Source organism: Rhipicephalus microplus, chromosome 9 (genome assembly GCF_043290135.1).
Source record: "Rhipicephalus microplus isolate Deutch F79 chromosome 9, USDA_Rmic, whole genome shotgun sequence".
In the NCBI taxonomy this organism is placed as follows: Eukaryota; Metazoa; Arthropoda; class Arachnida; order Ixodida; family Ixodidae; genus Rhipicephalus; species Rhipicephalus microplus.
The window spans coordinates 95,241,250-95,268,367 of record NC_134708.1 but is presented as its reverse complement, the minus strand read 5'-3'; the positions used below and the strand labels follow the sequence as shown (position 1 = coordinate 95,268,367).

Sequence of the window (27,118 nt, the reverse complement as noted above, 5' to 3'; positions counted from 1 at the left end):
TCCCTTGCCACGTGTGCACCCGAATCGGAGTTCGTGCGTAATGCGTAGGTGAGTGGCTTGTGATCCGTGAGCACAAAGAATTCTTGTCCTTCCACATAATGTCGGAAATGCCGGATTGCGTCTACCAAAGCTGCTGTACCTTCGTTCAGACGGACTCAGTTTTCCGGAGAAGGAAATTGGTCACCACACCCCGCTCACCCTCTGCAGCAACACGATTCCAATCGCTGCATCGGAGGCGCCTACCATGACGCATTGAGGAACACCGGCTGCGGGTACGTGAGCATGGTAGCATTTGAGAGAGCTTCCTTAATCATCCGGAATGCTTGTGTGGATTGGTTGTTCCACTGAATGGCAGTTGCCTTAGATCCAAATGCCGCAATTAGGCTGTGTAGAGGGTGAAGGTTGGTGGCGCATCTCGGAATAAACCTACGGTAGAAATTCACGAGTCCCAGGAACCCTCGAAGCTGGCGGGGGTTTTTCGGCTGTGAAAATTGCCGTACTACTTCCACATTGTGCTTCTGGGGCTGCGGCACTTGAAATGCTGTGGCACAAAAATGATACTGTCGGTACTCCAAGCACGCACTTTGCCATATTGATAACGATGCCGTTCTCTGTCAGTCGCTGAAGTACGCAGCGCAGATGCAACTCTTGCTCTTCAGGAGTGCTTCTAGCAATCAGAAGATCATCTAGGTATACCTTACAAAGTCAAGGTGACCGACAACGCCATCCATAAACCGTTGAAAAGTTTGGCCGGCGTTGCGTAAGCCGAAAGGCATGCGTACGAACTCGAACATTACGAACTACGTTGTTATTGCGGTCTTGGGAATATCCTCCGGTGCTACGGGTATCTGATCATTTGCTCGCACTAGATTTATTTTACAAAAAATGGTAGCACCATGCAGGAAGAAGGTCATGTTATGAATGTGCGGGATTGGGTAGCGGTCTGGCACGGTTACCCGGTTCAGCGATGGATAGTCCCCGCTAGGGCACCACACACCGTCTGTTGATTTTTGCACCATGTGAAGAGGTGACGCATATGGACTGGAAAAAGGACGTGCTATCCTGACTTCCATCATGGGCAAATGCCTGTCGAGCCTTCCACAGCTTCTCGGGTGACAGGCGCCGTGGTCATGCATACACCGGTGGGCCTGTGGTTTGGATGTGATGCAGGACACCGTGCTTTACTTCTGGAAATGCCTGTGGCTGTCGCGTCAGCTCTGGGAATTCTTGTAGTATTTCGTTGAAGCACGCTTCTCCAGCCGGACTAAGCAAGGTGGCGCTGATAGGGGATGCAAACACGGCGTGCCTTGTACCGCTGCTCGAGAAACAGGATCTTGAAGTCGTTTGTTGCGGACGTCGAACAACAGACTGAAGAACTGGAGAAAGTCTGCGCCTAGTATGACGAATTTGACATCAGCAGCTAGGAACACCCAGCTAAACGTTCTGCCGAAGCCGAAGTTCAGCGACAGTCAACGATGGCCATATGTTGTCATCACCGTGTTATTGACAGCTTGCTAGGGCGATGCACTAGGTTTCTTTCTTTCAGCTTGTGATGCTGGTATAACGCTCACCTCGGCGCCTGTGTCAACTAAGAAACGTATTCCGTTGTTGCGATCGGTAATAAAGAATACCGAGGGACGACTTCGAGGCAACGTAGTAGCACTGGTCGCCCTCAGTGCCTGCCGCGGCTGTTTCCCGAGTGCACGCACGGTGGGACACATTTACGCGCACTACTTCCGAACTTTCGATGATACCAGCAGATATGCTCGTGCTGCTGTTGTGATAGCGGCATGTTAGGCTCGGTTATCGTTTGCGTCCTCCTGCTTGCGTGCAAAGCTGATACTGTTTCAGCAAGTCGAGAAATCTCACGCATCTCTTGAGTTTCTTTTAGACGCTGTTCTGCTTGCACGGCAGCCATGGGTGTGGGCGGGGTCATTGCTACTAGTTTGTCAGCAAGTTCGGCGGCTGCGGTTAAATCCTTGTGCTCTGAGGCCGCTACACTCTTGGGGACACCTGAAGGCAACTTTAGCAAAAAAGTTCTCGGAACAATGCTGCATCTGTCGTGGTTTATGCCTCACCGAGCAGCTGTTGCATGTGCTGCAAAAGCTGGCTTGGCGTACGGTCGCCGAGTTCCGTGTCGCGAAGCAATTGCTGCAGTTGTGGTTCGAACGGCGTAACTCGGCGAATAGGGGTTTTTTTTAGTGTTGCATGTGCATTTTCCACAGGTGGTGCGAGCAACAGATCCCTGATTTCACTGGCTATGGCGGGCGGCAGACTGCTGACTACGTAGTGGTATTTCGTGAGGTATCCGGTGATTCGTCTGGCTGCGAACTGAGATTCCACTTTTATGAACCAAAGTGCGGGGTCCGCAGTTCAAAAAGGGGCAGCTTACTGTCGACTGAGGAGACTGTCGGAGGGGCGTCGGTCGTGGACGTTGAATTCATATTGCGGCTGGTTCGACAATCCGGTCGCTGTGTCTGTATTCCGGGTCACCAATTTTGAGAGGCGGCGTTCAGCAGAGCTGCGCAAGTGAACAACTCGCGTCCCAAACAACAACTTTTATCATCACCTTTCATCTCAAAGATAACTTTCTCGTGCGGGCGCATGCGCTATCTGCCGCACACACAGAAGCGCCGCTTTGCGTCGCCACATGAGAATGGGGAAGAAAGATGGAAAAGAAAGTGAAGAGCAAAATAGACGCGCGAAAAAGAAGAGAAATTGTAAGTTGGGGTGCTATAGCCTATGCAATCGGTCACTACCACGCAAAACGTTGCATAAGGCCTTCACTGATTTTCTGCGTGAAGACAGATCATGTCAACTTTAAAGCCCCTCGCCATGGTGGTCTAGTGGATAAGGTACTCGGCTGCTGACCCGCATGTCGTGGGATCGAAACCCGGCTGCGGCAGCTGCATTTCCAAAGGAGGCGGAAATGTTTGAGGCACGTGTGCTCAGATTTGTGCACACGTTAAACATCCCAGGTGGTCGAAATTTCCGGAGCCCTCCACTACGGCGTATCTCATAATCATAGGGTGATTTTGGGATGTTAAACCCCACATATCAATCGAATCACTTTTAAAGCGCTGAATGTTCTGACAAACGTCTGTTATCACGGTGAACTAACGCAGCAGCTAGCTGCCGTCTTTGCACACTATAACAAGGGCAGTGAGAGAGAACGTGCTCTATCGTTTCGTCGCTGCCGCAGTGACCGCAGGCAGCACTGAAACCTTCCTAAAGAGACACTAAGGAGACAAACTGTTTTATGTATATTGACAAACTGTGCTCTGAGAACTCTAATGTCTTACGTTTCCCTGCTATAAGTTCATTATTAGGTAAGAAAATCAGTGTTAAAGGTCCATTTTATAATTTCGCGCCGAAATCTTCACGCGTGACGTAGAAATTTTAACAATGTATATTTCCGATTTTAGCAATTTAGGATTCACGAAACTTTTAAACCTTCCTATGCTACGTCTATGTCACTTCAATGTTATTGATTAGAAGCTGCGTAGGACCCAGAAGATGATTTTGAAATTTATGACGTCATACCGCTCATTGCGGAAATTTCAAGGTGGTGTCTGTATTTTGATTTTTCTCGCCCGTTTTTTTGCTCACCTAACGTTATGTCGCGGTAAGGGTAGTGTTTTCGGGATTGTCAATTCATACTTCAAAAATACGCGAAACATTTTTTTGCTCTTTAGGGTACCTTTAACTTGCCGAAGACCAAAATGAACATGGTAGGTTAACACGGTTTGAGGATTAACATTGTCTGGCCATGACATGAATAATATGAAAATCACGTCACGTACAACGCAGAACCCTTTCCTCCAAACACGTGCGGAACCTAACTTTATAACATGGAAAATTGTAAGCGAGTATGCGCCACACATGTCTCACAGTTCATATTTGCCGAGGACCGGCAAGGACAAAAATTGTTAATTCAACCGAGAGAGCATTCGGAAAACCCGACACGTCAGCGTTGGCTTGAGGAATGCGAAGGATAAACGTAACTGCCGCAGCACGAATCAAATCCGAGACAACCAAATGTTTTATCAGAGAGCCACGCCAAGTCTCGGAACTATTTCGAAAAAACAACAAGAATGCACAAAGGGTGCTTCGCAGTCACCGAGAAAGCATGAAGAGTGGCCTTCTAGACCGATTTCTAAACACTCTTTGGTAAATGACAGAAGCACACTTTTTGAGTAACCACTACGCCCTAAATATTTTTAATTTCTGCATAGTAGGCCGGCATTCGCTATGCTATCGTTCGTCAATCTTTGTACAAGTGTGGTTTCCGCTAAACACTTGTAAACATTTTTGAGTTTCACTCAGTTGCCCACGACGATGAAGAATCATGCATAAAGCGGGTATGTCCCACAGTTAGTAGGTGATGAACAAGCTTTTGTAGTGTATTGGAGCATTGAGCGACCCACCTGTTACGAGATTCGCTGTGTGTGACACCTGGTTGTAACGTTGCCGTTCTGAAACGCTTTATTACTCCTATTCACACGATTCATTTTCCGACATCAAGCCTGACTAAGGCAAGCTTGTGAACGAGTGCTAAGCAAAGGTGAGGCTAAGCGGTGGTAGAATACTGGGATGACATGCAATGAACCCGGATTGGAAGCTTACTGTGGCACCACATGTCTTTGACGTTTTTATTAGATTTTTTTCTTTATTTCGTGTGATAGTGGTTACGAACACCGGCAACAGCAGACAACTACGGTGCCGTGAGTGACCCGTGTTGGTATCTTGTAGCAGTTTTCGCTGTAAAAATCCTAGGAAAAAGAACAATTGTGGTTGCAGTGCTTATGCATCTAATTTCATGAACATTACGTTTACTCCCATGATAGAAGTGTCACGTCGCGTTAGCTTCAGTTCTAGTGAAGCTACATTCACTGAAGGTTGTCTACGAAGCACTACCTAATGTTACTAACCTCACATTGCCAAACGGTGGCCTTTAGCTTACCACGTTTGGTGCAGTAATACCCACGTTTCTATTGGCATCGTAAACAAATGTAGATGCCTTTGCTCAATATATCGTCACGTGATTACCGAATGACCACAACGTCTGTTCACAGGAGCAGCGCTGGACGTCGAGCCGAACCAAACGTTAGAGCTCGAGCACCTCAACAGTCCTCTTCTTCTTTTTACACCATGGCACATACTCGCATTGGCATGGCTAACCTCGTTCCGTGTCTGTGGCATTAACCCCCTTCGAAATAAAAAGTACCACCGCGATCACCAATGCGGATTAAAAGTTAAAGTAATCGCGTACATGCACAAAGACGCATGATGAAGCAGTGTCAGGTGGCTCGGGGGTAGTATGGCTTCATCCGTGACACATGAACAATGTCGGCCTGCTGGGAACATCGAGATCACCGAGCTGTGTTTTCAAGCAGAATTTCGTAGTTGACATCTGTGAGGCGCCGTAGTACTCTATAAGGACCGAAGTAGCGATGAAGAAACTTTTCCGAGCGGCTCCTTTGGCGAACGGGGATCCACAGCCATACCAGATCACCGGGTTGGTAAACAACATGGCGATGACGGCGTTGTGGTTTTCGGATCTGCTCGAGTGCAAGCTGGCGGGCCGCGCCGGCAAGCCGGATAAAGTCGTTCGCATCAGTAGCAATATCGGTCATGTCAGGCAAGAGCATGGTGTCCAGCATCGTAATTGCTTCTCGACCGTGAAGCAACCGGAAGGGAGTGAAACCCGTAGTCTCTTGACCCGCAGTGTTGTAAGCGAACGTTACGTATGGCAAATTTGATCCCAGTTTTTGTGATCGTGGTCGACGTACATAGATAGCATGTCGGCAAGCGTCTTGTTTAATCTCTCCGTCAGACCATTGGTTCGTGGATTGTATGCGGTCGTTTTGCGATGAGCTATTCCACTAAGTCTCGTGACGTCTTGCATCAATAGGGCTGTAAAGGCTGTTCCACGGTCAGTGATAAGAACTGTTGGCGCTCCATGGCGGAGGACGATGTTGTTGTTGAAAAAATACGCAATCTCATTGGCGGTGCCTCGTTGTAGGGCTTTCGTTTCGCAGTACCTCGTTAAATAGTCAGTAGCGACTACGATTCAGCGAATGCCATCATGGGACTTCGGGAAGGGCCCAAGCAAGTCCATGCCCATTCATTCAAATGGTTGTGACGGGGGTGCAACAGGCTGCAATAAACCAGCAGGGCGCACAGGTGGGGCTTTACGGCGCTGGCAATGATTGCACGTTTTAACGTAATGCTTGACATCCTGGGTGAGCTTTGGCCAGTAGTAGCGAGTCCGAATCCGGGCAAGGGTACGTGCGAATCCTAGGTGGCCGGAGGAAGGCTCGTCGTGGCAGGCAAATAAAATGTCAGCACGTATCCCTGGTGGAACGACGAGGAGGTATTCAGTCGCATAAGGTTCGAAGTTCTTTTTGTAGAATATGTCGTTGCGGAGACAAAATGACCCTGAACGTGCGAATGCCGATGGTGGACTCGAGCTGTGACCTTGAAGGTATTTGATAAGTTGTTGGATCTCTGAATCATTCCACTGTTGTTGGGCCAAGTCAGATTCACTGACTGCACAAAGAAAATTGCCATCGGTATCATCGTCACTCGATGTCGTCGCGAGGGGAGCGCGCGAAAGGCAATCAGCATCAGTGTGCCTGCGACCCGACTTGTAGACGACTGTAACCTAAAATTCTTGAAGGCGTAGGCTCCAGCTCACGAGGCGCCCTGAAAGGTCCTCGAGATTGCCCAGCCAACAAGGGCATGAGTGTCCGTAACTACTCTGAATGGACGGCCATACAGATACGGTGGGAACTTTGTTATCGCCCAAATAACAGCAAGACATTCCTTCTCCGTGGTCGAGTAGTTAGTTTCCGCAGATGACAGAATGCGACTAGCATAAGCCATAGGACGTTCAGCGCCGTCTTGCCACTGGACGAGCACTGCAGCAAGACTGATGTTGCTTGCGTCAGTGTGATGTTCGGTGGCGGTATCTTCATCAAAGTGCCCTAGTAAGGGTTCGCTCTGAAGGCACTGCTGAAGCTTGAAAAAAGTGGATGTCTGCTCTGGACCCCACACAAAAGGAGCATCCTCCTTCGTTAAACGTGTAAGGGGTTCAGCGATGTTGGCGAAGCTCTGGACAAAGCGCCTGTAGTAGGCGCAGAGATCCAAAAACCGGCACAAATCCTGTTTGTTCGAAGGTGGAGGAAATGCAGCAACGGCCAAGGTCTTTTTTGGGTCTGGTCGAATGCCATCGTGACCGAAAAGGTGGCCGAGGAACTTTAGTTCTTCGTAGCCGAAATGACATTTCTCCGGTTTTAGCGACAGGCCTGCGGATCGAATAGCGACGAAGATGGACTGAAGTCGTTGTAAATGTTGCTCAAATGTTTTGGAAAAAACAACGACGTCGTCTAAATACACGAGGCAGGATTCCCACTTTAGGCCGGACAGGACGGTGTCCAGCATCCTTTGGAACGTTGCCGGTGCAGAGCACAATCCAAATGGTAACATTTTGAATTCATAGAGGTCATCGGGAGTTATGAATGCTGTTTTTTCCCTGACATGTTCATCGACCTCTATATGCCAGTAGCCGCTGTGTAAATCCATTGATGAAAAATATAGGGCATGTCGAAGTCGATCCAGTAAATCATCTATGCGTGGGAGAGGGTAGACGTCTTTCTTCGTCACCTTGTTGAGCTTCCGGTAATCGACGCAAAATTGAAGAGTGCCGTCTTTCTTTTTAACAAGTACGACGGGTGACGCCCATGGACTGTTCGAGGGTTGGATGACGTCGCCGTCCAGCATCTGTTTTACTAGAAAACGTATTGCCTCTTGTTCTTTTTGAGCGACACGCGGTAGGCGTGCTGTCGTATAGGTCGTTCGGTAGGGTGCGTTAAAATGCGGTGCTTGACGGTTGGGGTCTGCTTGATTTTGGAAGTGGACGCAAAGCAGTCATTATAAGTATGTAAATCATGTGTATCTGCTGCTGCTGGGCAGAGGATAGCTGGAAATTCACTTCAACTGTACTGGCTAATGCAGTGTAACCTTCGGCAGCAGTGGCAATCGGAGCGATAGTGGAGCATTCTTCGTCATCGATGGCTTCAAAGTTTGAGGTCGCTGTTCACTTCGCCAAGTGCTGGTACTGGCTGCCGAAATTCGTGATCAGAAGCTGAGTCTTCCGATGTTTCAGTTGGACGATAGCACGCGCGACAAAAATCTGCCGAGCCAAGAGCGCCGAGAGCTTAGTTTCCGCGATGCCACAACTCTTGTTGCCACAGTCGCTCTCCACAGTTACCAACTTACTGGCTCGCGGCGGAAGTGCGATGGTGTCGTCAGCAATTCGAAGTGTTGTGGTCTGCGCAACTGCATCCTTTCGTAGGGCTGTATGGTCGTTAGATAACGTTATGAGCAGGTCGCGAAGGCTAATAATAGCTCCATGCTCGTGGAGAAAATCCATTCCGAGAATCAGGTTTTGGGAGCATTCGCACAATACAACGAAGGAAACAATGTACGTCGACTCACGAATTCGGAGGTGGGCAGTGCACATTCCCAGTGGTGTCAATAGCTGACCTCTCGCAGTCCGGAGGTTGGTTCCATGTCCCCAAGGTGTCGTTACCTTTCTTAGCTGTGCAGCGAGATCAGTGCTTATAACGGAATAATCGGCACCCGTATATACCAGAGTGGTCAGTGGGTGGCTGTCGACAAGGACAGAGATGCGAGCAGATACACGTTTGTCATCGATGGCACACGTCGGTGAAAGGATGTCGCGTGTCGGCAGGCAGATCAGGGGAGGGTCTTGTAACGGTCGATCAACAGCAGCCTCACCCCCAGAGGTCGCTGTTCTTAGTTTCCCCGGCGCGGGCTTGTGGATCTAGGCGATCTTCCTGCCAGGACGTCCGCAAAGGCCGATTGTTGGCCGGGTGACGTGGAACGCCGTGGAGATGGTGAGCGGGATTGGCGACGCAGAAGGGTTGAGGATTGTTGGCTTGCCAAGTATTCGGCGATAGCACGGGGCCGCTCACCTTCTCTGGGTCGACGAGCATCCGGACGAAAGCCAGGAAGAACCATGTACCTGTATGCACACTCACGGTAGATGTGACCTGGTTCACCACAGTGATAACGCAGAGGCCGGTTGTCGGGAGCACGCCATACACTGGATTTTCGTGTAAGGGGTAGGTTGCTGTAATGCGGTGGTCCTGAGTAGAATGACGGCACCGTCTTCAGGGTGGACGAACAGAACGGATAGCCAACAGCTGGTGCAAGAGTACGTACTGCTTCCGCGTACGTTAATAGCGGAGCTTCGGCTAGACGCGGGGCCGTCATGGGTTGGACTTCGGTTGCATGCAGAGTCGTCATGGAGTGCACCAACTGCCGGACCTCTTCGCGAACGACATCCGATAGAGCAGCAACATGGGGCGGAGAAGACACCACGTTCAGCTTCTGCAGTTCCTCAACGCACAATACTGTGCACGAGCTCCGTCAGGTCTCTTACAGTCGTGACGTCAGGTGTTGGCAGGGCCGACGACACTGACGAAAGACTGCCAGAACAATCGTACTGGTACGAACGCTGCCTTAGCATTCTCTTCATTGTCATGGCTTCGCGAAAAAAATCCTCTACAGTGCTGGGCGGGTTCCGCACTAGTCCCGCGAACAGCTGCTCTTTCACTCCCCGCATTAGGAGGCGCATCTTCTTCTCTTCTCTCATTGAAGAGTCAGCTCGCCTGAACAGCCGCGACATGTCCTCAACGAACATGGCAACACTCTCGTTCGGACGCTGGTTCAGGATTTGAGAAGCCGTTTCGCTTGCTCCTTTCGGTCAGAGCTTTGGAAGGTATTCCGCAACTGGTAGCAAAACTCTTGCCAGGTTGTCATAGTGGCTTCATGGTTTTCGAACCAAGTGCGCGCAGAGTCCTCGAGATAAAAGTAGACATACCAAAACTTTCGCTGCTCGTTCCACTCGTTGACGCTGCCGCAACGGTTGTAGTCGTCAAGCCAGTCGTCGACGTCCTCGTAAGGGTCACCGTGGAATGACTTCGGGGTGCGCGGGGCATTAAAGAACCATGGAGGAGGCAGCATTGATGTTTCTTGGGTTTGCGTTCCCGCACTAGCCATAGTACTGCCGAGTTGTGGAAATGGTTTGAATTCAGAAGGTAGGCCTAGTTGTCGCCTGATACGCCGTAGGTCAGCTGGTTCTTCGAAGTCGCGACTAGTGTCGGGACATTTCTGCTGATTGCAGTGCATACAACACTACCCAGCACCTCCACCAGAAAATGTCACGTGATTACAGAACGACCACAACGTCTGTTCACAGGAGCAGCACTGGACGTCGAGCCGAACCGAACGTTAGAGCACGAGCACCTCAACAGTCCTCTTCTTTTTTTACACCATGACACATACTCGTATTGGCATGGCTAAACCTCGTTCTATGCTTGTGGCAATATATACTCTTCCTTATAGCATTCGTACCTGTGGTTAGCGTCATTTGGTAACGTTTTGCTCAACGCGAAACTGACACAACCTTTGAACAATGAACGAACTTGAGATGGTAGTGTCCGCTCGTCTTAAATGGTCTCATTGTCTTGTGGCTTCCCTTGCACTTTCATCACATTTAGGGGCAACGCTGCCCATTAGTTCTCGAGGCCAGTGCAAGCGCTTTCGGCGTGTTTCATTTCTCATCGCCAGAACCACCCGAGGGAGTTCAAGCTGGTCCTGCTCAACGCTCGCTCCCTCAAAACTCATGTGACAGACGTTGTGCACTATCCCCATCCTGCCAGCAGAGGACGGGCTCTGCATCACAGAGACAAAGAATGTTGAAAACGTGCCCGTCAACAGCTATGACAGGATCGTATGTACCGATTATGCAGAGCATCCTGCGGGAGGAGTAGGGATCTACGTAAGTCTATCCGAAACGGCCGAAGACCTCGAACGACCCCTGACTGACCACCGTCACTAAATGGAGCATGCTACCGTGAAGCTCCTCAACGGGATTGTCGTCATGGTCATTTAACGCGCACCAAACTTATACAAGGGAGGTGTCAGCACTTGCATCGAGAAGGCAATGCTTTGCAACAGAACCGATTTCATACATGGTTCATTCGTGGTCGTTGGAGACTTCCGATGTGGACATCATGTCGGTTGACGACTGTAGGCTAGTCCCATATATTATGGCCCTTTATGGCCTCTGGTACAGCTCGTACAACCACAAGCGTTCCACCACCATCGGAGAGACCTGTATCGAGGTTGCCTTCTGCAACTTTCATATACAACCTCTCATTAAAAATTCTCTCACCATGTATTTCACCGACCACAACGTAGTTATATTCAAATGAAAACAAGCCTCACAGCTTTGTATTCAGCATTGTAAACCTTCTATAAAATTTCATGGATATAGGAATGATTATGTATACATCTAGGGTGCACATAAGTGTATATAGTTGCATCTACATGTAACTAATAAACATCGTGTACATAAGTGCATATACAGTCACCCCTACAACAACGTGTCGAGTCCATATTAGTCCTGAGAACGAACACTGGCGTCGGTGTGGTCGTGGTGATTTGACGTCACGGCAGGGACTCGCTGCTCCGCCGGCGCTTGTCACCATTTTCTGCACCCGCTGTGTAGACGCTCTTTAGCCATACGTTGGGGATTATTCCACAATTCCGTGCCGCATATTTCTCAACAAACAAGGTGCAAGGTTTCACAACTAGTGAAAGTTTTCAAAGCTATAGACCATTTTCATAATTTATCTCAGTATTGACAGACTTCCGTCCGAACGGAAGATTTATTGTGAACGTGGTGATGCAATAGAAGACGTTCGCTGTTTTTACCGCGTACACCACAGAATGGGTGCTAAAAAATATGCTAAGTGGTACTAATGTTATTACGACTAGGGATAGAATCCGTGAATGAAGCACGTCTGTGCCAAATTCATGAGAAATGAATTTGGGACATTTTCAATTTACTAAAGACAATGCGCTTTTCGTTCAAAACACGCCTGCATCTGCAAATTATCTAAATGATCTGCCAGAACTGCGCTTTCTCCAGCCGAATACATTACATGTTTGTGACTGTCATAAGTATTCACAAAACATATTCGTCATGCAGACAAAATAATGTTGCCACCCACACAACGATTTCGGAAATAATGAGGTATTTTCGTTCACTGGGATCATAAGTGCAGGTTTATTCTAAACAGTCACCAGGGATAATATAGTCCTATACCCTGATTTGCGTGAAATGCTGGAGTGTTCTAAAGCCACGCCACAAACGCTGATGGGGGCTTCACGTACGAGGACCGCTGATAGCCACGATTTCAACCCAAACGTCAAAAAGTTGAAATGAACTCTTTCTACAGCGCACTCGATGACGTGGCCCAAGCGGTGCGGTAATCAGGGGATGGCTCCCCGTTCTTGTCCCCTACCCCTATAAGTTTTTCCCATGCAGAGAGAGAAATAGACATTTCAAGTAGGTAACCTCCTCCAACTAAGAAAAAAATGTCAACCTATAGGCTTTGGCACCCATGTAAAAACTGAACAGCGTTCGCCTGTGACGACTGGTCTCGCGCGTTATGTCCACTAACAGGTAATCGACTGAAAGGAAATTTTACATATGAGGTAGCCCTCCAAACTGGTAATCCAGAGTGCGACCGCACCACTGCTACGATTGTACACGAAGACAAAATCTTACCAATAAGAATTTTCACACCTAATCTCAACCGCACTTAACATAATTTCCGTCAAGGCTTCAGAATTGCACCTAACCTCAACCACACTAAACCTCAATGATTTGGGTCAAATAAAGCTGTAAAGTATTGCGAAAGCAACGTGAGACTAAACAAAGTGTTGAGCGAGCAAGTACAGAAGAAAAACACACAACAGTGGCGGTGGTATTCTAGGGCGAGCGTATTGCGCTATTTGTTGCGAGGCTCGATACTGCACTTGAGCGTGGGGCTTGATACAGTTGTTAAAGCGCTGTCCGTAGATACGCGGATTCCTTCGGTACAAATTATTCTACCAGAGAAAAAGAATCCCTAATATCCTCGAAAGAAAGTACCCATGCACATTTTAACCTAATAACGTAAATATGACGTCTTTATTGTCTCTCAAAATCACAAGGTTATGCGTCGGTGAGTATGTTGTATCGAAACATAGGCGTGTTTTTGATTTTCCCATCCGTCCGAATGCGGCTTTCATCACCGCGAATGGAATCCATCATCGGGATTAGCAGCGCGACAGAGACCTTTTCACTTATCTCAGATTGCTATACGACCCAGCGGGTGATTCTGCAGTAGCAAAAGTAAACTTTTTATTGTTTTACCAGAAATATTACTAAATATGTTTTCTTGACCCATAAGCAAAAAGTGAACTCAAACATTGGAACAGCGCACGAAGCGAGCTTTTTATTATGTAGGCGCGCCACGGCTAGCATCGAAGAGTATGTACCGTGACGTCATCCGCCAGCCGGCACCACTCCAACTTCTCGAGGCTAATATGATGCGTGGGTGACTGATTCGTGGTTACACCAATAGGCATCGCAGATTAGCCCCACTCATCAATATTCACTTCGTGGATATGGTGGCAGCTTTAAATAAAAGGAAAACCACAGCTACTCAGCCTAATACCAAATACGTAAACTTGCTCTTAAATACGGATGTCGTACATGAAAAGATACAAACTAGTCTGAACCTACTATGCATGATTGTAATAACGCGAGTTTGATCAGCCTGCATTTTGATAGAAAGATTTTAATTAGTCTATAAATACATTCACGTAGTATGAATACTGACTGCGTTCATTGGTTGCGGTCAGTGCGTCCAAAATAGTAAAGACCTAATAACCTAAGCTTTAGCTTGGCGCTGACTAAGTCACGTGGTTCTAATGAGCCTAATAATTGAGCACTGTATGAGTTATTCATTTTGACAAGAGCATTCATTTGCATATTTAGGAGTGTTTCATCCAATTATTAGCTTATCAGCTAGACGCATGTGTTCCCAGAGTAAGCAGAAGATGAAGAAAGGGAAGATAGTATGTGCCAGCCAAGCAATGCATTGAAAGGTAGAGTTCTTTCATGATAATAAAGCAATCAATAGAGAACTCCGCCAACCAAATAAAGTTATTTTTACAAGAAAGAAGCATTAGCGGCGAAAAAAAGATGGCTGGATAAACATCTACAAGGTCAGCTTGCCTTCACCTCAGAAAAAAGGATCATTTGAAGCAGAAAACAGAAAATAGAGTAGCAACGTAAATTGCATACAAACAGCTACTCAACAAGTAAGGCGCATTAACAGTGAGCATTCTGTCCGCCGAAAAGGCTCCGAATCAGATTCGGCAGTGGTGAGATGCGCTGAAAGGGCCATCTCCGCGCCGGTCACTACTAGGACCGATTTTCGCGGTGTCTGCCACCGGATTGCCTCGCCGCGAACCAATAAAAGTGCTAGCCGAGAAATTAAAAAACGAAAAAAAAAACGGTGGCCAAGTCCGACTCGCTCTTCATGTCACAGTCAAGTAACGTGCGCTTAGCAGATATGGTCATTGAATTGATGCGCAACCACCCCTTCCTGTCCCCCGGCGTGGTAATCTAATGGTTAAGGCACTCGGCTGCTAACCCGCAGCCCGCGGGATCAAGTCCTGGCTGTGGCGGCAGCATTTTTGATGGAGGCAAAAATGCTGTTGGCCCGTGTGCTCAGATACAGGTGCACGCTAAATAATCCCAGGAGGGGAAAATTTCCGGCCCCCTACACTACTGCGTCCCTCATTATCATATCGTGGTTTCGGGACGTTAAGCCCCACATATCCATTCACAGGTTTGTATAACATGGCAATGATAAAAAAATGAGGCAACATATTTTAATGAGCGAAACACACGAAAACATGTATAAAAAAGGCGTGGCTCAATTGTCAAGGTACAATGCTTCTATTTCTTTATTTGAGGAGAAAAATATACGTTACTAGCGATTCATAATACTTTAAAGTTGTTGGGACGATGTGTCAGATGCGTTGCATATTGTGTGCCGGAAAATGAAACTTGCCAAAGCGACTGAAAATGATGTTTCGTTTCCAAGAAGGAAGTCGAAATGACAGTGACATTCTAACAGATATGTAGTCCTGCCATTGTTACTGAATAAACCTATTGAAACGCATCACTACAGAAGAACAGAACAATGTAACTGAAACAATGATTTACGTGTACGACAAATTATTTCATATTTGACAGAAAATTAATCGCTGCCGCGTTTGATACTCAAAGAAGTACCAGTTAGGACAACCTTTAAAATCACCACAAGGCTCCTGGAGTATGTTACATAAAGAGGTTCTTGTAGCCGTATTAGTCCTTTTTGCGACCGGCATTGCAATGGCGACGCCCAGGAACAATGCAGATCTGGCAGTTCGTTTGAATATCAAGAATGTAAGTTATCTATGTTCCTTTTAAAGCCACTGACTTTACTTGCTACTCCTTTTGAAGTCACTGGACTGACCACATAAAACACATTTCTTGTAGAGCGCAGAAGAAACTAGACTTTCTGAAACGACGTTTATATCTAGCCGACAGGGACACCAGGCTTCAAGCATATAATTTCCTTGTGCGCCCTTCACTGGAATATGCATCAATCATTTGGCATCCCCCAACAGATCACACTTACTACTCTACTGGAAGCCGTTCAGAATAAAGCAGCTCGGTTAATCTTATCATCACACCCATGATTTGAAAGAGTTTCATCTTTGAAAGCAGAGGTGAATATACCGCCGCTTGTTGTGCGCAGGCAATTTTCCAGATTATCCTTCTTACATACCCTGTATCACTTTGACACATTATTTGCCCGAACGCATATTCTACCGCCGCCTCATAATTCTAGTCACCCCGATCATTCTTTCAAAGTCAACCCTATCTTCGCCCGTACAGAAAAATTCAAAAATTCGCCTTTACGTTTATTGATAAAAAAATGCAATGAATTATTTTCCAGTTGCTAAAATAACTGAGCTTTCTTTGTTCAAATCAGCATTACTAACCTATTTGCAGCCCTGTTACATTTATACATAATTGCTTTATCTGCTCTCTACTCTGGTTGTTCGGCTTGCCTTGTTACTATGTTCTACGAATTTCTGTACTATGTATATAGCATTGTATTAACTTGCAATTATTCCCTTTCTGTAAATATTGTGTTCTGTTTATGTTACCCTCCTTATGTAATGCCCCTAGTGGGCCTTTAGGGTACTTCAATAAATAAATAAATAAACATAACGAAATCGTTTAAAAATGCCATTCACCTTATTTCCAGTCTCACATCCTAGAGATGTGGTAATGACTGTCAAAAACTTGACTCCCAAACGCAGGTTGTAGGTAATGTAGGAGGCGCACAATGCGCATAGTTTCATATTTTGTGTATGTAAGCAAGCAACCTACTCTGAGACCAAGAGAATACGAGTAGAAAAAAGCCAGGGACGTCAACCAGGGGCTAAGCCTGGTAGGCTACCTTGAATAGGGAAAAGGAGGATGAGAAGTAAAGTTATAGCGAAGAGAGAAAATTAGCTTTTCGAGACGACGGAACAGTTGCCCGTTCGGCATCAGAAATGATGAATCATACGGCTGTCCTTGAGAAAGCGGTGCAGCGCTATATCGCAGCTTTTTGGAACTGTGGAGGGCAGCAGCGTGGTTCCAATGCCTCTCTGGTAGTGAAAGCGCTTACGTCCATTTCATGTAGAACCGTGCCGGCCTATTCAGATCACCATTATTCTGTGTTTATATACACACTAAATATTGACACTTTTCTAATCAGTGCTTGTAGTGCACGGCAATAGCCCCGCCGCGGTGGTCTAGTGGCTAAGGTACTCGGCTGCTGACCCGCAGGTCGAGGGATCAAATCCCGGCTGCGGCGGCTGCATTTCCGATGGAGGCGGAAATGTTGTAGGCCCGTGTGCTCAGAATTGGTTGCACGTTAAAGAAACCCAGGGGGTCAAAATTTCTGGAGCCCTCCGCTACGGCGTCTCTCATAATCATATGATGGTTTTGGGACGTTAAATCCCACATATCAATCAGTGCACGGCATTCCTCTTAAGGTAAACCAGGTCAATATTAGTTTACTTTTAACAGCGAAGCTGTGTTGGGTCACGTTAATTGCCAGTAAGTCGCCAGCTAGTCGCCGTTAATCGCTAGTTAATCGCCAGTTAGTTGTATTTGTTGGGTCCCGATTAACGCGACCCAATTGATCGCGCTATCCCAACTACTTGGGTTAGCACAGCTACTGGCGAGTATGTTCAATACAAATTGGCAAGACCCACTATTGGCATCTGCTGCTTCAAAAAATGGAGCCTCCAGGGTAGTTGCCAATAAGTTGGCAAACTCAACCACTAACATGACGATGAAGATGATGACTTTGATGATCATGAACGACGACTGGCTTGTGCAGTATAAGACGTCTCGATATGCTCTCCAATGCATTTCGTATGACTGGAAACAAGCAATAACCCCCAGAGCAACGTGAACGGACCTTACCTTTGCCAACTTCGAGGTAAATCCAATACCACGAAGCAGTGATTGTGAAGGCGTAACGGAATACACATATAAACACAACATACAAGCTAGGACCAGTAAACATTGTATATAACTGTACGCTGCTTGGCGCTCATTCACATCTGTCAGTGATGGATGTCACGGGTGAATAACACAAAACGATTTCCGTGTTTCGCCCACTTATCAATGTTCGCTTCGTGGATATGCCATCATATTTTATTCTATGAAAGTGTTGTTTGCCGCCGCCCTCCAAGATCTCAGTAGCGCATTTACATCATGAATAGGACACTGATAAAATGAACGCTAATGAGACAGAAAGAACCGTTCCACAACGAGGAATAAAACATAAGATCTAACGATCCGCGACATTAGGCGCACGACACACCAAAAGCGAGACACAGAACTACCAAACATTCGCTCCCGTACGGTGCCCTTAGTTGGAAGAGCTAGGCAGAGCGATGCGGTCTGTGAGCGGCCAAGGGAAGTAAGGCGAAACGGCCTTTACTAGAATCGACAGGGAGGAATTCAGCAATGACGTATGCAAGGTATCGCCTTCGAGAATCACATTTCGGAGGCCATGTTTGAAGCGTTTCTGTACGAGCGAAAAATACTAACCCCGCTACCATAGGGGAGTTGGGGTAGACATAGCTACGTTCTTCGATTGGCCCTTCGTGTTTGCTGCTTGGTGACAGTTTGTCGCTGGAGCAGTGAAGCTGCCACATGAGCATGCAATGTGTCTTCTTCGCCAACAGCTTTGAGTGCGATAGCACCGACTGAAAAAACTGCTGCAAATAATCGCCACCGAAAGGCAAATCGGCGATGGGGCGGAAATTGTTCCTTAGTGGAGCGAGACAGAGCTCAGCGAGATGTTAAACACCTGCACGCTTTCGCAGCTTAAGCTACGAATCTGTGCCTCCCTTGTTACAGAAGAGCAGTGTGGTATTGTACTCGTATGAACGAGCACCGACCACGCTGTAAAATGCAAACATCAGCACACCATGCTGATGTTATCCTTTATTGAGGATGCTGCCAGGAACCGACTACTGAGTACCAGTGTTTATTAAATGCTTTTTAATGCTATCATAAGCGGGCATTTGTGATACGCTGTATGAAAGTAAATGTCTGCGACTATAGCTTATACATTGTTTAAATGATGACCGTTGGCATTAGTTGTCGCGATGGTGATGCACCACTAAACATCTACGTGGGGGCAGCATCGACGTCGAACGGTTCTACAGCTGTCAATCGCCAATGAACATTGTAGAAGCTATCATATATTCCTACACAATAGCCACTACTTCTGTGAAGACAACTCTCGTTTTCATATTATACCAATTCCTATGATGAAGAGACCAGTCATGTTGGTTTCTTGATTACTAATATTTTGGAAAGCCCTGGTTTCTCCACTTTCAGTTCGTCAACACGACTCAGCAAATATGGACGTACGCGACCACTAGTACCAGCCTCGTCAGATGCGAACTTGATCAAATGCAATATGTGCATCCACTGTCGATATCTTTCAGAAGATCTTTCTTATACAACGAAACAAGGTAAATTTTGTTTTTGAATTGCGATCGGTTTTTTAGTTAGCCAAAGGTTTTCTTTTTCTTCGAAAGGATGGACGTACGACTCCGCGGAGTGTTTGATAGATTTAACAAACAGCGGATGACTCTCTTTGATGAAGGTTAGTGTACAGTATGTACCCCTTCTTATTAAGGCACTCATAATTCATCAAAATCATTTCCAGCCATACAAGTCTTCATTGCTTCACTTTAAAAAAATGTAAGATAACTGACTCGTTAACAAACACAATGGATAGTTTTTGAAAATTCTGCGTTTTCTAATCAGCATTTATTACCTTTTATTCGCAGCTGCCCTTCGCCCACCAATTCATATACTTCCATTGCATGTCTCGAAAATTCATTTTGGGTATATCACATCGTATTTCAAGTGCCTTCTGCCTTCCGTCGAAGAGGTCTGATTCGTCATTGGATGTCAAAATGACCACAAGCCTGGAGCTCCCACAAGTTTAGAAACTGAGAATCCTCGATTGTATTTCAATGCAATTGTCAGCGCGAAAATTGTACAATGCATTATTGACGATCATAAGTTAGTGTCTCATTTGATTGATGGATAACCAGAAGCGTCAGCCGAAAGCTCACCAGGCCGTGAACACGGCAAAAACACCCGTAAGCGCCAGTGGTCAAGTGAAAATTAAATACATAGGCAAGCCAACATGCTATATTTTCAAATTTATTGCTGTGCGCGTTGAACTGTTGAAGCGCGTTGAATCAATTTATGCGCGTTGAAGACAGACACAAACAGACTTGGCACTTGGTCCTCAACACTCAGCATCAGTGATAAGACTGAGCCTCAATCCTTAATGTTTGACATTATTAGGATAGTGAGAGTTGGTATCTGCTTTACACGTTCTACAACCTCAAGACATGAACTTGACAGTTCTTGAACTCCAACTTGATGTACCACCCTTTTAGAATAGCTATAGTGATGGTAGTAAGTGTGAAATAATAAGCAACACATATGTTGATTGCAATATACTTTCTTTACATATATATGTTTTGAATCACAATGACGTTCCTTAATTTTTTTAGGCTTGTGGAAGTTCGTATGTGTCGAAAAATTGCTTTATGTGGGTCGAGATGGTTCCTGTGCAGTTTTGAAGATCAAGTCAATAAGAGAAAGTATGTATTGGCAGTTTATACCCCACTCATAACTTTTATTTTACCACTTAAGAAATACCGATTTTAGGAGTAGTATTAGAAGGAGGAGAACACGAAGCTATTTACTTTCAATTCACAATGATTGATAATTTATTTTGCTATCAATTAGACTTACAGTACATTTTACTTTTTAGTCTCATCCAGGTTCATTGTTCCGTAGATATGAAAAAAGAGACAAAATTCCAGCTAAAGGTTGCCTAAATAGGCACACCAGTTACCTGTGTAGTCAAGTGCACAGTAAAATAGAAATATACTGGTGATATGGCTATAACATTTAATATTATACAATAAAGAGGACTTTATTACCCGAAAATATAAAAAATAGGAATGCACTTTACCGCGCAGTGCTTGGACAATGAACACTAGCTGAGTCGCAAAAACTATTTATTGATGCTTGTTTGTTTGTATGTATGTATGTATGTATGTATGTATGTATGTATGTATGTATGTATGTATGTATGTATGTATGTATGTATGTATGTATGTATGTATGTATGTATGTATGTATGTATGTATGTATGTATGTATTTTTTACGCACTTCATGGCCCAGAGCAAAACAGTTGGGAGTTGATACAGCACATATAAATAGTAGATAATACACTGAGTAAAAACAAACACTGCACAAACCTCCAAAAGTCTACTTGTGCAATGGTGCTTATTTCCTCATGAAGATAATTTTTATCAGGTAAGAAAGCTTGGTAATAAAGTTTCGGGTTTAAAAAAAACCAAATATTTTTCTAATAGCGACCACCGCTGCAATGAAACATATAGTGCGGTTAGTGTTGTGAAATACGCTACGCAGGTACATTCCGTGAAGAAAGTTAAAGCTGCCTAAATTGAATTATGATAATAAAAATTACTTGAAAAGACTGCATTTCGTGGCTGCCATACTAGCAATGTGATTGCACTGAGAAATATTGCATTATTATTGTTGATATCACGTGATGCCTGATTGTATCGATATTCGTATTAAGTGGCGAGTGTCATACCGGAACTGTTGAGGAGATAAAGAGGCAGACTGTTAATATTTCGGACTACACAAATAACGGTAGATTTTTTGGCTTATTTCCACAAAACATTTTGAACCAGCTGGAAGGACATCTGTAACAAATTTGTTAGTACAATTTTACTGTGCCAGCACAGAGTTATGTAGGAGATAGAAAAAGAATGCTTTTGAAAGACACCAGGAGAATGATGATATGTGGGTTTAACGTCCCAAAACCATCATATGATTATGAGAGGCGCCGTAGTGAAGGGCTCCGGAAATTTCGACCACCAGGGGTTCTTTAACGTGCACCCAAATCTGAGCACACGGGCCTATAACGTTTCCGCCTCAATCGGAAATGCAGCCGCCACAGCCGGGATTCGATCCCGCGACCTGCGGGTCAGCAGCCGAGTACTTTAGCCACTAGACCACCGCGGCTGGGCAACACACCAGGAGAAGGGCCACTGGGAACAATAAATGTCGAAGCAGTTATTCGCGAAGGCGCTAACCGCAATGGACAAAGAAATTGATTTAATCAAATGGTGGTTTTGGGACGTTAAACCCCACAAATCAATCAATCAACAAAGAAATTGATTTTCAACAATACCAGACGAGCTTTATCTTGGCGGTAATTCACTTTAGGTCAAGAGCTGTACTTTCAGTATTAGAAGCTCGTGTAAGAATAGGCAATGGGTAGAGTAAGAAGTGCGCTAGCCCCGCATTATGCAACATGCACCCAATTTCATCACTCACCCTGCGTAGGCATGCCGTGCGCTGCGCTAAAAGCTCTCGATGCGCTAGTCGGTTGCTAGGCGAGAACATCCATGCACGTCCGCTTGAGCAAAAGTAAAGACTGAAAAACTGTGTAATCTTCAAGCTTGCTTGTTTGGACAGAATGACAAAATTGGTTATTTCATGTAGAAGAACCAAAGTTCAGTGTAGCGAAAGAGTAGCAATGACACCAACTTAAAATTTTTGTACCACCAAAACTAGCCACCTCGACGCAACGTAGCCACTGACGGCAACCCTGGTGTCAACATAAATTTTTGTGTTATGCAGAAATCAATTATTTCAGATTGATTTATGATATGATTCCCTAAGCGTGTGCGTTTTATTTCCTTAGGAAACAACATCCGGTATGACCTCCAAGTGAAAAATTCTACGATTCGCCATGGACCTACCAGAGACTGCCGACGTTACCTTCACCGCGTAAAGGGGCCACGAATGCTGTTCACCATATACTCCCATGATTGCCAGCGAATGAGTACATCTCACCAACAGGCTACGTAATAAGAATATCCCATTATTTATATTCCCGCTATGTTTAAATATAACTGTATTAGCTTTTTCCTAAGATTATGAACACGCGTAAATAAACAAACTGGCGTTATGTTAGCTTGGCATTGCTTTCATTGATTAGTACTTGATGTGCGCACTGAGCCACCTGAAAAAACACAAAAACTTTTGAAGCCTAGAAAAACAAATTTTGAAGCCTAGATTACGTGACACATTCTTCACTATGCATCATGCGCAAAGTATCACTCAGCTAACACCTCATATGCAGATTACTCTGCAAATGACAACTTAGACGTAGAGGCCCACAAGTGTAAAGAAGGACCCTCGCGACTAGCCATTGGTATTTTCAAATGACGTGATCCTTCATGACTCTAATTATCGAGTCGTGAGATTTCTGACAAAGCAGCGCAGCTGTTAATTATTTTGTTAGGCCGCGCAGCGTGACGTGAAAGTAATCAACATCACAAAACGGCACGTGCTATTTTCGTCCTTCTTTTTCATTACGCTATCTTGGACACGTGCCTAGCGCCGAAGGCCAGAGAATGAACCCACGAGATGTTAAAGATACTTTATAAATACCCACACCAAACAACTGTATGGTGAAGCCAGTTTTTAGGGGCATACTACTTTTGTACAGTATTTTATCTCAAATATGTCCGAGATCACCGCACCATTTCGAACTCTTTTATATTATTTATTTAGTTATTCATTAAAGCTTAGGACTCGTCGCTGGCTTCTTATCGAGACCAACTCGTGCTGCATAGCGCTGGTAGCTCGCTTGACACCCGGCTCGTCAGTGAGGTCGCCTCGTCAAGCATCCACCGAGTCTGGCTTCTAGTACCCGGTGGTTTGGTAAGATCTGTCCGCGGGGTGTCGGTTGTGTGTCGCGCGGCAGTGTTTTGTAGTTGTACGATTTCTATTTTTTTTCTCTACTCTGACCTGATTGCACTGTGAGTACCTAATGTCTCTTTCCTCTCCTGGCCAGAGGTCTCTTCCCTGGACAGCCTCTAATCCCTCTAATGACATGACCATACAGGCTTTTTTGTGCAGTGGTATTCATAGCATTCCTGTTGTTTTAGTACCGACCAATCGGAGACTAATCCGTGTCGAAAATCCGAAGGTTATTCAGGAGCAGCTGAGGAAAGTGACCCCACTCTACCAGAATGTCACCGATGTCCGACAGTTTGGCAGGGGCAGCATTCAGTGCTGCTCTCCAGACCAGGCCTGAATTTCTGACCTTTTAAGGTGCTCCGCGTTTGCATCTCAACCGGTGAGCCCATTTATTCCGGCTCATCGCGCTTGCGTGAAGACGTAGTTCATGGTATAGATTCGAGTCTGTGCACCTCACAGGTCTTATAAATGTTTTCAGCTGCAGAGGCGATATCAGCGTACCAATGTTCACGAGTTGTGAAAAAAAAGTCCCCACAGGACGGTCATTATAACATTTGCAGGCGTGAGCAGACCAACAGAGATTAAGGCATGGCCTTTTATTCGCAGAGTTGAGGCTTTCGCTCTCTGCCCACTTCAATGCACCCAGTGCTGGCGATATGGCACTACTGTTAAAGGTTCTGATCGTCTGCTCGATACCGCATATGCGGAAAAGAGCGTGACCAAAAACGTGTTCCTCGCAAAATGAACGATGCTGTCTTTGCCAAGGTGCTCACCCTGCTGATAGTTCAAACTGCCCGACTAGAGATCAAGAGCTCCAAACTCTAAAGATTATGGAAATGAAACGATGCTCATGCCGGGAAGCTGGAGCTACAGTATTAGACAGATTGTGCGGGTACGGTGAAGTTGCTACTCGACATTCTAACGTTTGGAAACCTCTATAGGGGAATTTGTGGCAAATGCTGTCGAAAAGGCCATGTCGAAAGCACTGACGCCTTGTTTTCTGCCCTATCAGAGACAGACGGGCAAGCTTTGACAACTCAGATGACCCAAATCTTACATAGTACAGGAAATCCTACTCTCGACACAGGTGTCGCGCTCACCCACGAAAGCATAGACGAAACTATTCCAGAAACTACCTCTGGTACACAAACATTTAGGATTTCTTGTGTAGAAACTGCGTCTGGTGCAGAAACTGCGTTGGAGTACAGCGATATTTTTCCATCTCCTTGCGAACAGGACGGTGGGATGGTTTCGAGACCACTTCACAAACTGTTGAAAATATGTATTTGGACAACAAAGCCACAAAACACCGGGGTATAGCCATTACTCACCGAAATTCACTATCATTCATAAATTGAATACAAAAAAAGGGCCAGGATAGCAGTCCGCTGACGAAGGACGATTTCTTAAAGAACAACATTATCCAGAAGGTAGTTGAGGCTACTGGTATAGCTTCAACATAGGGTCATTGAACATGCTTTAGTGAAATCGTCACTCGATTCTCGCTGCAGCTACTGATCTTTTACATCTTTGTAACGAATTTTCTCTTGAAGCAATTATATTGCAAGCAACATGGTTATCTATGGAAGAATATTCTAATCTTAGACACTATCCCTGCTTTCGTGTAAATCGCCGTACATGTAGAGGGGGGTCATCGATTTTCATCTTTACGAGATGAAAATGATTAGCACATAGAGCGAAGATAGCATATTCGTTTACATCGATAGAGAATGGAATTTCAGTAATAGATATATCTATTCCTGGTTGTACAATATTATATAATAAATGCTCATTTCTCCACAGGTGGTGTGAATACTAGTTTCCCATGTTCCACAGTAGCTGCGGGTAAAAAGAATATAATCATCGCAGGATAATTTCATTCACACTACATAACATGCGGTTACAGATCCGATGTCAGTGGAAAAGGGTTATTAGAATTGACCAGTCTGAATGGCGTTCATTGGGTAAATTCCAGATCACCCACGTATGTATGTGGCCTATCACATTCTGTGATGTACCGAACTTATGCTAATTCAGGTTGTATTATTTCATTTTGGTCCACCGTCACATCGGCCACAAATAGCGATAACGTTCCAATATTGTTTGAAATATTACGGCCGCTTGCTTTGACAAACAAGTATGTCCGAAATTATGTTAATTATGCCAAATTTGAATATACATTACGACTACACCTAAATGAACAGGCAGAAAAAAGCGAGCAGGCAAAGGTCCCTAATTGATGGCCGCTATTAGGAAGCACTATGAATGACTCTAAGCTCAGTAAGCAGTCAACTAGAAGTAGTACTCATTCACCATGGTGGAACACTGACTGTGATAGCGACTGTAGGTGACGAAAGGCAGCATGGTAGAAACAAATCTACAACAAGTGTCCATGTAATTGAAGAGACTCTAAGTATGTTGCTGTTACATTCAGACAAGCGGTTGAGAGAGCAATAGAAGAGTGCAACTCCAGACTTTACAGTTATATGTGGGAGACGAAAAATAAGAAAGCCTTTTTTATGTTCTTACGATAAAGAAACATTGTTTCGACACCAATAAATCTAGAATCAATTCGTTTATCATCTGCAGATTTGTCGCAGTCATTGGAAGCAACCAAGGAAAACCTAAAAGATCACTTTACATCAAATCGGTGCTGCCCGACTCTTTGTTGGACACGTAAGAAGCAAATGAGTACAAGGCAACAACCCTAGAAAAGCTATCAGAGGTAGTATAATCAGTACCAGCTGCCTCTCCAGGTGTTGATAATATAACTGCAGCCATAATAAAAATTATGTTTGATTTGTCTCCCAGTGACCTCGCTAACTTCATATGTTTTATAGTGAATGTCTGCATGCATTCTCACTGGAATGTTGTCAAAGTAACACCAGTACCTAAAAAAACAGGGAGCCAGTTAAGCTATAGACAACATTAGGCCAATTTCCATCGCCTGTAATTTTGTAAAGCTTGTAAAGCAAATACAACACGTTGTATATTGACATCTTGAAAAATGGATAGAGCAAAAATGTATTGAGTGAATCTGAAATTGGATTTAGACCTGGCTGCTCTATACGGTGTGCGAATGTTCACCTTGAAGCTACAATTAAACAAGCTTGGCACAGAAAGCAATACGCCACTCTTCTGACCTTAGATATTGCTGAGGCGTTCGACAGTGTGAAGCAAGCCATATTGATTAGTAAACTTTGAAGTGTTAACGTTCCCGATTGTATGAATTCAAAAAATTATATGGGCGTATATTTTATTGTTCGCACAATGGGCTATCTTCACAGCAATGCAAACAGACAAGGGGAATTTCTCAGGGATTCGTTCTTTGAACCATTGTCTCCAATTTATTTATAAGCTCTATCTCTACTCACGATAAAGTGCAACTGTATTATACGCAGACAATATAGCCTTCTTCTCAGTTTACAATAACATACACTCGTTGTACAACTTTTCACAACCATATTTAAATACTTTTGAAGTAAGTGAAATTGAAGCTTGATTTCTTTTCATACATATTTAAGGAGGAAGCCAGGGCTAAATGCTGGGGTGCCTGACAACGGCCTCGGCTCCATATTACAGTCTCGCGACAGATAACAAAACAATATACCTACATGTATGACATAATAAATAGATAAATCAGCTACACTTGCAAGTACAACCAAATAAACTCTTCTTAAGCGTATAACAGTGAAAATGTTATACCTAACAAA

General features: G+C 45.1%; 1 protein-coding gene across 2 annotated transcripts in view; it reads left to right on the top strand.

Annotated features, from left to right (window-relative positions):
• Positions 1-26,864, top strand: part of LOC142772020 (uncharacterized) — a 61,084-nt gene extending 34,220 nt beyond the window's left edge. Inside the window, exons 1-6 of one of the 2 annotated variants that reach the window (XM_075874090.1) lie at positions 14,666-15,388; positions 18,905-19,041; positions 19,108-19,175; positions 20,104-20,193; positions 22,342-22,504; positions 25,995-26,864. In XM_075874090.1, the coding sequence (XP_075730205.1) occupies positions 15,278-15,388; positions 18,905-19,041; positions 19,108-19,175; positions 20,104-20,193; positions 22,342-22,504; positions 25,995-26,085 (660 nt within the window). In that variant the 5' untranslated portion in view covers positions 14,666-15,277 and the 3' untranslated portion in view covers positions 26,086-26,864. Of the gene's footprint in view, positions 1-14,665; positions 15,389-18,904; positions 19,042-19,107; positions 19,176-20,103; positions 20,194-22,341; positions 22,505-25,994 lie in introns of those variants that run through there. The other variant, XM_075874092.1, reaches the window with a different exon arrangement.
• The last annotated feature ends 254 nt before the right edge of the window (positions 26,865-27,118 follow it).